Here is a 12,574-nt window from a genome sequence, read left to right as displayed (position 1 = left end):
ACCATTCATCAAAAAAGATATTCCATCTTGCTCTTCCTGATCTTCTGAACTTTGTTTCTTGTTCACCTCTACATGATTTCCCTGATTTCTGTAGTTTGTATGATAACTTCTACCTCGAGTGAAACCTCTACTTGGAGTTGCATATCCTCGAAAACCTCCTCTACTATAACCACCTCTATAATTTCCTCTGAAACTACCTCTTGTAAAACCACCTTGCACAACTCTTGAATTTGATTGCCCTGGTACACTCTCTTTACAGTCTTTTTGCATATGTCCTTCCTTGTGACACCGGAAACACACTATTTTTCTAGTATTTGTAGTATTAAATACTGCTGATTTTTGTTCATAAGTTGATTGTTCAGATTTTAATGCTTTTCTTCTTTCTACTTCACTTCTAAATTTTCTTTTGACGAAATCTATTGTTAACACTTTAGGATCCATATTCTCTAATATTGTTATAACTGTTTCAAAACTTGGAGGCATCCCCATCATTAACATACATACAATGTCCTCATCACTCATAACAGCTCCTGTAGCTCTTATCTTCCTAACAAGATCATCAAATTCTGTCAAATAACCTTCCAAATCTTCATTCTCTTTTAATTTTAATGACATTAACATTCTTCTTAGCATCATTTGCCGGGGTAATCCTTTTTTTTCATAAATATCTCCTAAAGCTTGCCACATACCATAGGCTGTATTTTTCTCCGTTACAAATTCTAATTGCTTATCATCCAAACATTGTATTATCAATGACTTACATAACTTATCTTTTTTCATAGCTTCCTTTTTGTCTTTTTCCACTGTATAATCTGATTCCACAAATTCTTTTTCTATCCATTCTGCCACATCTTTTTCTTCTAGTAATATTTTCACTCTAAATTTCCATGAGTAATAATTTTCACCATTCAATAGTTCTATGTTATAAATATTTTTTATTTGTGAATTAGCCATTTTCTTTATATTTTAATTATCCACAGAATCACCTGGGCCCATAACCTGTTGTTTTTTTAAATAATTAACTTATAGTCTTCCTTCTTATACACTTTTTATTTGTCAACTCCATGTACAATACAAATCATATTAATATATCATCTTAACCTTAATGATGAATCATTCTCGATAATTCTCTATGATTCTCACTAACTGACTTCTTCTTTTTTTATTTTCATATATCTTAACAGTAGGCCAGAAAGTAAAAAACTAATACCTATATTATTAAACACAAACCAGAAAAGTATTATTTTTAACAATGATGACCAGAAACGACATGAATCTGGTGGTCAGTATTCTGTCACTGTCACGTCATACATCACCTTAAGACGATAGGCTTGCCAGAGGACCACAACACCTTGCGAAGTAAGAAATAAAATCCCAAAAACATAGCCTCCTTTGGAAGGAGTCTACGTATTTTTGAAGCAGAACAATGAGTGTGTGTAAAGCCAAAACGACTCTCCAAACAATCCACAATTCTCTTAAATTGGTTGAATGTTCAGAACATTTTTGAAAATTGAAACCAATAATTTTCTTGAGAGACAATAGAAGTAAATTAGTTAAACGTCGCTTAGAACTCAAAAAAAATGCTTGGTGAATATTTTTCTTGTGTGGCAACCGCCAACAATTGATCATTTTAGCACGGAACCCGATAAAATTAAATAAAATTTGGAATAGACGATAAACCTTCAACAAGGTGTTTTTTGAAAACATTGGAATGTATTATTTAATACAAAATAACAATTGTAGGGATTTTTTAGTTTAGTTGAAATATTGAGTATTTTAGCACGTCGTAGCTACCGTTACGTCAAAAACCGCGTGTCTTTGGTCGCGTAACATTCGTCGTTCTATATCTTAATACCAACTAACAATATTCTCACGCTGATCCATGGCTACTCGATGAAAACTCGTGGCAGTGTCAAGCATCAGGCGTGACAGTCGGGTTAAGTTGAGATACTTGACTGTCAGATTGATTCAGTCCTACACAATTTTCATTCTGAGAATATATTATTTCTAAATAATGTTATATTAAGAATTTTTCTCAAATAAACTGGTATATTATTGTGATTTTATAAACCAAAATCTTGACAAAAATAGTTAAAAAAAATACCAGTAGTAATTCCTTTGTAATTGCACAGAATTTCAAAAATTTTGGTTTACTTAAATTTGAGAAAAGAAAAAAAACTTAATTTTACCCTTCTTCCAGTAAGGATAATCGCACCACCGCTCAAAAAAAATGTCGAGTAATAAGCATTTGAAATTAATTTTCACTTTATTTTTCACTTTTCGGATAACTCAAACACTGCAAACAATTCAAATCTATTTATTTTAGCACCTGGAATATGAAAAAATCCCTTCTTTCGCGATACTCATACTGTGTAGTTAGTTTCCATTTATTTTCAAATTTCTCTTTTTGCACACAAAAAATTATTAGTAACATCCCTACCATAGGGCGTTTATTTCTAGGATCACGTCGAGGATCAAGAGGTAGCAGCAATGTTTCAGCAGCATCTACAAAGTCCAACAAGAGTCCCCCTCAAGCTCTCAATTTAAATTCGGCAACTACACCCATGTTAGAGAGTGTCACGGTCGAAATACAAGAACCCAAAGCTTAACAGCGCGGCTTTCGCGAAATATAATTTAATATTAAGATTATAAAAGTTAATTCCAAGAAAAATGAGTTCTATTTTTGAAGTAGTTTGAGGTAACTGAATTAAAGAATGTATTAGAGTTGGTTATTTTCGGTTATCTCAAACTGTAAAATATAACAATTAAGTTTTCTTGGGGTTCTTACGAAATAGAATATAGAGTACATTTTCAGATTCTTTATGTATAAAATTTATTTATTACTTCGGTAGTAACGAGTGATGTTAGGGACCAGAAGGTAACCAATTTGCCCAGTCATCACATTCTTTGAATCAAAACTATTTTCTGTAACATAACTGTAAAAATTCTCCACTCATTCTTCATTCCAAATTCGCAATAATATAATCGTACAAAATTATACTGTAGTAATCTTGTTTATTAGTGTATCGAGAAGCACAATTTGAATTAGCGGCACCAAGCTTAGTTATAAGAAATAAAATGATATTTACTCCGCTTCACTTAATTTTATTAAAACAAAAATTAAGTTTGGTGGTAACAAAAATACTGGGAATATTTTGTGATACTACCAAATCAAAAGCTGTGATTGTATGTCGGTAGCTTGTAGAAACAGTCGAGGCTCTTTTTTCGAAACTGACACCCCAACGGCATTTTGTATAAATTTTCAAACATTAAATATACACCATTAATTCAAAATCACTGCTACAAAATATAGAAGATGAAATGTTGCTTGATGTTTGTCTTTACACACGTATATTCAGAAAATAATATCACTAATGAAAAACAATTTATTGGTATATAATTTTAACAAAACAAATCGGTTCACAAATACTTAGGGCTGCTTGACATGATGCAATACAACGTGCAATGCAATGCAAGACGCAAAATTTATTAATAAAAAGCATGCGCACAAGAAGTTCAGCTGATTGTTACATGCAAGATCTCGCACTTGCTTCATTATCGGTTCTATGCCATTTTTATTTATATATATAAACCAAGGTAGCAGTAGATATAATTATGGGCAGTGATCCACTGACCGTTTTTTCACTTCGTTACTTACTTACCTAGTTTTGTTATCATCATTGTTAAACTGTTCACAAAATAACGAATCAAATTTTAGTTAAGGTATTTGTTTAACTCACTTATTGAATTTTTATTAATGGCAACCATGATGCAATGACAAGAGACACGCGACGTGTTATATTTATCTATGCATATTTTGACCTTGCAAGAAATTGCATGCGATTTCTTGCAAGATAAAAATATTACATAGACGAATATTGCATGTCGCTTGACATTATGCAAGCCATTGGATCATGGTTGCCACTAATTAAAATTCCATGTGTAATAGTAGACTATTTTATGGGCTGTTTAAAAATGGGACGAGAAAATATAAAAAACATTGTTGAAAATGAAACATAATATTACTAAGAAATCCTTGTCGGTCAGATCAGAAACTCATTTGTGTCTAGAATTGCAGCTTACACGCAATACAAATGACACTGAACGGATAATATTGTAAGTGTGACATCTTGCATTAAACAATCAGCTGAGTTTCATTTGCGCATGCTTTTGATTAAGAAATATTGCTACTTGCACTGCATTGCATGTCGAACGGCCTTTACAATAAGTGAGAAAGGAAACTTGAAAGTAGAAATATTTAATATTTTAACACGTCGTAGCTATAGTTACTTCAAAAAGCGCGGGAATTCGTATTTGGCCGCGTAACCTTCGTCGTTCTGCATCTTATTACCGACTAACTCCCATCTCACGCTGATTGATGGCTATTCGATGAAAACTCGTGTAATGCTAAACAAATCACCACGTGTTTATATCAACAGGTGTATTAAAATAAACAGAATAGTTAGTATTTATAATAGAAATGTAATATGTACACCTTTTTTCAATATTTATCCACTTTTAATATTTTTGAGTCTTTAGATTTTTCTAGATTCAATTAATTGAATGTATTATCTTAATGTTAGTCTATTTCGAAAAATAATGTTTTATAGAAATTGGACGCAAGACGAATTGGGTACAGCTGTAAGATTAACTAACGCTCATTTAGAGAGAGAGAGAGAGATTCGTTGGATGGTTTTTGGTTGAATAAGGAAAAATTTTTATAGGAGGAATATTGAATTTGGCCCTGATATTGTTCTTCTGCAAAGCTGGGGTTGTGGTTGTTGTGTGGGGTTGTGCTGTCCTAGCTGAAAGGAGGAAAAGCGATCGATCATTGGCCAGAAGAGACCGACAAGAGAACTCTAAATAAGTGAAAACGGTTTTTCTCGATTTGGCAATATATGTTTTAAGCTTTTTATTTTTTTGTTGATTTTTAATTTAAATGGGGGCAGGTGGATACAGCTGCGGCTACATTATTCTCTATCATCGGCCTTTTGGCTGGTGAACTTTTTCACCAGGTTTTAGGGAAACTGCAAAAAACCTGCAGCACCGACGAAGCACGCTTTTAATCTACTTCAAATTTTTATAAACATGATTGCTGTGCCAGGGGGTATCCTTTGTTTGTATTCGGACACTTTCCCAATGGCTACTAAAATAATCAAATAAATTGAAAATTTTTCTTTTTCTTGTAATGTTATTTTAATTTTAATTAGTAAAAGTTCTTGATATGAAATAATGTTAGTAAGTAGAATATTTAATTAAAAACTAAAAATCAAATAAAATCAAAAATCGCAAAAAAATTTTTACTACATAAGAACACAATTCTCATTGCTTTTCAATTGTGACGTATAGGTTTAATAAAAGCATTGAACAGTCATCTACTTGATGATCACGAGGTTATCGTTGCCGGCAACGTAGCATGTGCTTTTATAATACTGTTTTCATTTATAAATTATGTATAAATAAAACAACTTTTTTTTATATATATTAGAGTGAATAAACCTTTTATAGATTAAGTTTTTATATAATCACGTTAAAAATTGGAAGCATAATAAACTTAATTACTATAAAATATTAAAATAAGTTAAATTATATCTCGCAGGATCGTCAAAACGACCAACAATTTCAAACCATGTTTGTTGTAGGTATTTTAGTCGTGATATTTTCACATCCTGACACAAAACACGATTTATATACCATTTTTCAGATTATTGAAAGTTTAATAATAACGTTTGTTTGAGAATAACCGAAAGATTAAGTGTCTTATTTAGTTTGTACCATATGTTCAGTGTTTATTATATACGTAAGGCGTCACGCAAATGACGACCTTACTGAAATGTTTGAACTACCTACAAAGTTTTTTTTAATTTTCAATAATTGTTTTTTGTATAAATATTGAACAAAGAATAAAAAAATTATAATAAAAGTTGTATATAAACTAGCCAAAACTATTTTTGTTTCAAACAATGCAAGTATCCTATTGAGGACAAATTTTTTTGTATTCTCAAGAAAAAATTGTATTATAATATTCATATGGCAATTGATCTATTAATTTATATATCAAGATTGTAACTGTCAGGTAACATTTAGAACATTAGATACATACATTCAGTAAATTCTAATATTCAATAGTATAATTAAAATAAATAAAAATTGGCACATTTTAATAGCACTGACCGTGATTTTCACAATAGATTTAGAATGTAAAAAAAGCTGTTTAGATTTCTGTAGGCAGTGAATTCGAATTACATTGCCACAATAATAACAAAAATTTTCACAAATTGTCGAAGTGAGAGTGTTTTCTAAAAAGGGTCTTCTCTATAAAAACTGGCGTGGACAGAAAGTATTGGGAAAACTTTGTGCCCAAATCAGTTTACAAAAAAATAATGCAGTATGCCACATATTTATAAACAAGATATGTGTCGTTTCTGTCTGATTTCATTGAAAAAAATTAACTTGTATATGATTAAAAAGCAAAGCTACGTTCATGAACATACAAAGTACAGTTAAAATATCAATTTTAGTTTTTGAATAGCTCTCTCTCTCGTTAACTACATTAGAGTTTCTTTATTAAAAATTAGATATTAGGCATTTAGACACACATTATTATCAGAATAAAAACACGAGCTTAGCTCTGCTTACTGGTATTACGAGTTAACTATGTCGTATGTTTGATATAGTAAAGAAATATTTATACTATAGCTTATATCTTTATACTCTTGTACTGTATACTTATGTTTCACCTACTTGCCAATACTTTTAATAAAATGCTAACAAGTTTATCTATTCGTTTCAATAGTTTTTCCCCAAACGCTTAGATAAAGTTTAATTACAAGTCCTCTTTTTAGTCCCTACAAAAGTTTGTAAGTTGTAAATGATAAAAGGAAATAATCAAAGAACCTCTATACGACAAACTACGGAAAATAAATTTAGATTCAGATTCTGTAAAAAACTCGCTGGTGCGAGAAGGGGAAATAAACCGTAGCGTCCTCTCTTGGTTCATGAGCACAATTAATACGTTTATCTACCAAAACGATCATAATCATTTTGGTTTATACAACTCCATTGAACTGTTTTGAAAAATAAGCCTCTTTCAATAGCAGAGAAATATACCAAAAATAAAGATAATTAAGACTAAGTTTTGATAATTGTCAAATATCTGTTCACATTATATTTAATTCGTCTGTCAATATTGTCAATTTTGAGTATTATTTGTAAAATGTACAAAACTCCAAGTAAAAAAAATGTATATTTGTTATAATTATACTGGACAATTATAAACATTAACACTTTTATCTTCAGATACAGAAAGGATCTTATTACTATCTGGATTATATTTCACTCCCCAAACCTAAAACGGAAAATAAATATTAACAAAAAATAATTTTAAAAATTATATATAAATTTAAGATTATCACTTATTTTATTGATAAATTAAAAGAGAGAAATAGAAGTTGATATTTAAAACAATCTAAAATGTTGCATAAATGTTTGCACTTTTGTAACGGGTAGCTTAGGAACCATGTGGAAGAGGAGTTGGAGCTTCTTGTGTGGTTTCTTGCTTCTTGTAAACTTTACTTGAAATTTTCAAAATAAGAAAGACCCTATCAAAATTATGATTCATTTTATCGAAAAATCGCACATAGTTAGCTTTGTTTTGTTATAACTTTATCCCACGATTTTCTTGGTCTACCTCTCTTTCTGTTTTGTCCAATTTTCGCTTTCCATATTCTTTTAACGGGTCGTTCTTCATTCATCCATTGTAAGTATCTTCACCATTTTAGCTGTCTTTCCTCTATATAATCTAAAGTGTATATTTGTTTTTTTTTATATTAATGTTTTTTATTTTATCTTTTTTGTCACTCCTTCCACTCTTCTTAGGTTTTTCATTTCTGTGGACTGAATTTTACTTTTCTGCCATTCTCTCAATACTCAGGATACACATCCGAATGTTTGAATTGGTCTATATATTATTTTCAATATCCTTAGTTTGGTGTCTTTTTTATTTATGAATTTAGTGTTCACGGCGTAATATAGTATTCAACTTGTTCCAGTGTTTTTGTATTGATTCTTATATTTATTCTGGTCTCTTCTTTCTCTGATTTGCAGTTATTCTTATCCTATAAATCTCAAGCAGACGATTATGCATTAAACCTCCCAAATAAATAATAAAATTAGACACGAAACTTCAGAGACCTACTCTACATAAGTACCTTTAGTGGTAAACTCAAATTTAGAGGCCTCTTGTAAAATCCTACATTCAGCTTTTACACTTTGGAGAAAATTATATAAATTGAAATTATGAGAATATATAATATATATATATATATATATATATATATATATATATATATATTTGTTGAAATAAATACCTAAAAATTAATATCGGCTCTGAATATTTAACTATTCTTTCTATTCTATTAAGCTATATATATATATATATATATATATATATATATATATATATATATATATATATATATATATATATATAGCTTAATAGAATAGAATATATATATATATATATATATATATATATATATATATATATATATATATAGCTTAATAGAATAGAATAATAGAATAGAAAGAATAGTTAAATATTCAGAGCCGATATTAATATTTAGGTATTTATTTCAACAAATGTATGCCAGCTTTTCATTTGAATTTTTGTACAAACTCAATAACATTTCTATCATCAATTATTCTATAATGGATTAAAATTTTCGATAATCGAGATACTTACTTGGTCATTATGTTCATTAAAGGTATGAACACATTGTCTTGAAGCAACATCCCATACTTTTACAGTTTTATCTGAACTTCCTGACACAAAATTCTTTCCATCTGGAGAAAAGGCTACACTAAGTACCCATGAAGCATGACCGGATAGAGTACCAATCAAACTAGTTTCCTGTCTATAAAATAAAACAAACATAGAATTGAGCTTACTATCTTTTCAATTTGAAGCATTAGAGATCAAAATTTTGAAAAACCATGGACATTTGTGATTATTTAAAATTTTTATACTCACACATCATACAATTTCATATGTCCATCATCAGATGCAGTTAAAAGTAACTGAGAATCGGGAGAGAAACAAAGAGATCTAATGGGCATGGCATGACCTTCCAAAGTATGCCATAATTTATTTGCTGCCACATCAAAAATATTAATAATTCCATCAATAGCTCCACTAGCTATGTACTTTCCATCGGGGCTCTGAAACATGTCCATTATCAGCTTTCCAAATGTCAACTGAGCAATTTATATGAACTTATTTAAAAATATCGAACAAATTTATTCTTCATCATGATGATGATGATGGTGATGATGAAATTTATTCTTGCTTCATAATATAAAACCTTACAAGTTTGTCCAAAAAAATAGTTAATAATTAATAGAAAATCATACACAACCAAAAATTAGAGTTCTATATCTTTTTATATCATTTCTGGTAATTAATTTTTGTTTTCAGCTATAGATAACAATTTAGAGGATATTTACTTACATAAGCTATACTAAGGGTGAATTTTCCCCTTGTTTCAAAAGTTTGTTCTGCTTTGGCAGTCTCTACACTATATGCTGTAATTTTTCCAGTCTGTGAGCCAGAAATGATGTAATTGTCATCTGGGCTAAATGCAACTGTCCAAAGATCAACAGGACCAACATCAACATTAGCAATTTTTTCACCACTTTCTAAATCCCATATTCTCATACTTGAATCTAAAGAGCTTGAAGCACATACTAAAATAAGTTTGAATTCATTTTAATTTATTTAAAACATGGATAAATTTTTTTATTATTAAACTTAGTGACACAGAAATCCAATCAATAACAATTATTTTATTACTATAATATTTGGCATACATATTGAGGAGTTCATCATATGGGTAAAATTCACTATAATCAGGCGAGGAGCATCTAAGTTTCTGCTCACCAACATTAATAATTGATTGTAGTTCCCCAATATTTTATTCATTCCCTAATGCATCCGGGCATACTCATCATCACCTGATCAATACCTTTTTGGAGTATATCATTCGTTGAAGCCCTCATCTGATGTCAAAGAAATCAAAGAACCATCAGAATTTAAGAGACAATTAATCAATTTTTCAACCTTACGAGGATTATGTCCCACACATGTTCAATTAGGGACAAATCTGATAATCTTGGATAGCCAAGGTAATAAATGAATTGTGCCTGGTGGAAGATGTTCAAGGTTTGCATGGATACACATACTAATAAATTGATAATCTTAATGACCTGCAAATCCATATTAGTCTCGAAAAAGACTTAAAGGTGACTCAAAGCAATAACTAAAGGAGCAGCATACTATAATTTCATATATATTTTTTGCTGTAGCCAAATCCTTAAGATCAAATTTTGCTATCTTCATAGGTTTTAAAAATGGCTTCGAATTGGAATATGTTGCTCATATGTAATGATTGCATACAAAACCAACAAAAAAATGTTTTTTTCAAAAAATACACCAGGGATCAAAGTTTGATAGTGTTACATTTATGTTTAAAGACTTTAAAAGTTATTTAGAATTTGCTATAATAATTATGTACAAAGCTAACAAGATATTAAGTACAAAAAAATATATACCATTTATTTTTTTAGAAAAATGTCCCAACATTGTATTTCAGATGCTAGACAAATAACATTGAATACATTTAAGATCATTTATAATTTGATGCTAATGGATTTTGCTATAATAATTGCCTATAAAGATAGATATCTTCTATTAGGTTCTAAGACCACATAATTCAAAAATGACAAATTTTCAGGAAAGCAAAAAAACTGAGCTTTTTTATATATATTGCGATCATAATATATATGTATTTTTTTATTTAGATATAAATATAGATAACTTTATAAGACTTTTGTATCAGTTATCTAGAGGTGCATCTTTGGATTCTCTGTCGAATGACCTTTGAAAAACAAAATCGACAATATATTTATGTTTTCAGATTATAAATTTATATATTAGGAATGAAAATAAAAGTACTGAAAATAAACTGTAAAGCTAGCTAAATTATCTTTTTCTTAAAAAACTTGTCTAATCCATTTTTTTACTGGCTTTGTAGGCAAATACTAGTAAAAAATTCTAAATGATCTTGAATGTATTTAAAAACAATTGTGAATCTAGCAAATTTTAATTCTCATGTATTGTTCTTAAAATAGAATTTACGCCTTCTTGTTTTGATTTATTTGTTAGCTCTGTAGGTAATTAACTAGCAAAATCTAGCAAAAAACTCCAAAGGCATATTTGTAATATAGTATTTGCAAAACTCTCGCTAGTAAAATTAGTGCTTATGTTTGTTATAAGAAACAGGAAGGAGCAGTGAAATTGTTAATCTACAGCAAATTTAATTTGAGTTTAGTGAGTGATTGGTTTGTGGGTTATATATTCTAAAAAAATTATTTCATATATTGGGATGACTGTTTTCCTCTTTAGGAGTTAACATGCAGGAATATGAAGTACAAATGTCCTAAAATCAAATATTAACAGATCTAAACATTCAAAACCCATATACTATTAGGACGTATTTTATTTTTATAGTTCTTTGGGTATATGTATACTTACATTTTCCGTTATTACTAACTGCCACAGAAACAACTCCCAAAGAGTGACCTTCAAGATTGTGTTTAAGAGTCAGTATATCATCTTGAAATTCCCAAACTTTCACCAGGTCATCTACTCCTCCAGTAACAATATAGTCTGTGGGGGATTCATCAGACATCACTGAGTCTCTGAAATTTTCATTTCAAGAAATCATTTCAACTCTATATACTGCACCCTGATACCAATTTCCTATTTTATTCACTTTATTTAGTTGGCATAAATGTGAAATTTTCATAAAAAATTGAAACATATATTTCATTTAAAGAGCTTAAATCTGGCAAGATTCACATTTCCCTATTTCAAGTTTATTGACTTGATTTAAATCTTAAAAATACCTGGACTTTTCATCATCTCCTTGGTTATCTTCGTCGGATTTTTTCTTTTTTTCTGGAACATACCGGCCCCAATAACAACTCCAAATTCCTTCATCATGAGCATTATCCTTTTTATGTAAAACCGAATACTAAAAATAAATGTCCGATGAGTATTGAATATAAAATGATTAAATCTCACGTACCATCACGTTTTTGTGGAATTCTTCAACTACATTCAAATTAAAATATATCTCTATAGCCCTAAAAGATGAAAGTTACGTTAAGTTAGTATTAATAAACATAACATTAGATGTAGCAAAAGTACTTAACAATATTAGTCGTTTCTGTCAGTTTAATTTTGGCGCAAACAAATAGGGTTAGCTTCTACTTCTTTTCAAGAAGATGTTGTCGATTTTGTTGTGTATATACATATACATCCAGGCAAAAGTTTTGTATAATTTTGTTCAATATTTTAGTTTAGATAATTTTAATAAAATTGAATTAATGGAATGAATAGTTTTGTGAGCACAGTATCTAGCCTTAAATTGCATTAGAAATGTTAGTATAGTTATGTGCTGTGTATCGCGCTTCGCACTCGAAAAGAATAAGAAATGTATACTTTCAGAGCTAC

The 12,574-nt window shown here is 29.6% G+C and overlaps 2 protein-coding genes across 4 annotated transcripts in view; one reads left to right on the top strand and one right to left on the bottom strand.

Annotated features, from left to right (window-relative positions):
* LOC130442419 (uncharacterized) overlaps window positions 1–6,779 on the top strand; it is a 121,369-nt gene extending 114,590 nt beyond the window's left edge. Inside the window, exon 6 of one of the 2 annotated variants that reach the window (XM_056776512.1) lies at window positions 2,446–6,779. In XM_056776512.1, the coding sequence (XP_056632490.1) occupies window positions 2,446–2,609 (164 nt within the window). In that variant the 3' untranslated portion in view covers window positions 2,610–6,779. The remainder of the gene's footprint in view (window positions 1–2,445) is intronic. The other variant, XM_056776513.1, reaches the window with a different exon arrangement.
* A 448-nt stretch (window positions 6,780–7,227) lies between these two features.
* Window positions 7,228–12,353, bottom strand: LOC130442418 (SKI8 subunit of superkiller complex protein). Of its 2 annotated transcripts, none has more exons than XM_056776510.1 (8): window positions 12,274–12,353; window positions 12,147–12,204; window positions 11,965–12,092; window positions 11,591–11,757; window positions 9,509–9,744; window positions 9,032–9,219; window positions 8,744–8,915; window positions 7,228–7,348 (listed from the first exon to the last, which is right to left on the bottom strand). In XM_056776510.1, the coding sequence occupies exons 2-8, from the start codon at window positions 12,147–12,149 to the stop codon at window positions 7,259–7,261; spliced, it is 984 nt and encodes a 327-aa protein (XP_056632488.1). In that variant the 5' UTR covers window positions 12,150–12,204; window positions 12,274–12,353; the 3' UTR covers window positions 7,228–7,258. The 2 variants fall into 2 exon arrangements, with proteins under 2 accessions (XP_056632488.1, XP_056632489.1); XM_056776511.1 differs by having other exon boundaries at window positions 12,269–12,312.
* Between the last annotated feature and the right edge of the window lie 221 nt (window positions 12,354–12,574).

The sequence above is a fragment of the Diorhabda sublineata genome, chromosome 4 (genome assembly GCF_026230105.1).
Source record: "Diorhabda sublineata isolate icDioSubl1.1 chromosome 4, icDioSubl1.1, whole genome shotgun sequence".
Lineage (NCBI taxonomy): Eukaryota > Metazoa > Arthropoda > Insecta > Coleoptera > Chrysomelidae > Diorhabda > Diorhabda sublineata.
The sequence above is the reverse complement of the archived record's forward strand: the minus strand, read 5'-3'. Positions and strand labels throughout refer to the sequence as shown.

Bases quoted from the DNA above. Each gene is read 5' to 3' on its own strand.
- LOC130442418 (XM_056776510.1), bottom strand. The intron at 11,758-11,964 runs GTATTTTTAAGA...TGAAAATTTCAG, and splicing joins GGAGATGATGAAAAGTCCAG to AGACTCAGTGATGTCTGATG. The intron at 7,349-8,743 runs GTAAGTATCTCG...TTTCCGTTTTAG, and splicing joins TTAATGAACATAATGACCAA to GTTTGGGGAGTGAAATATAA.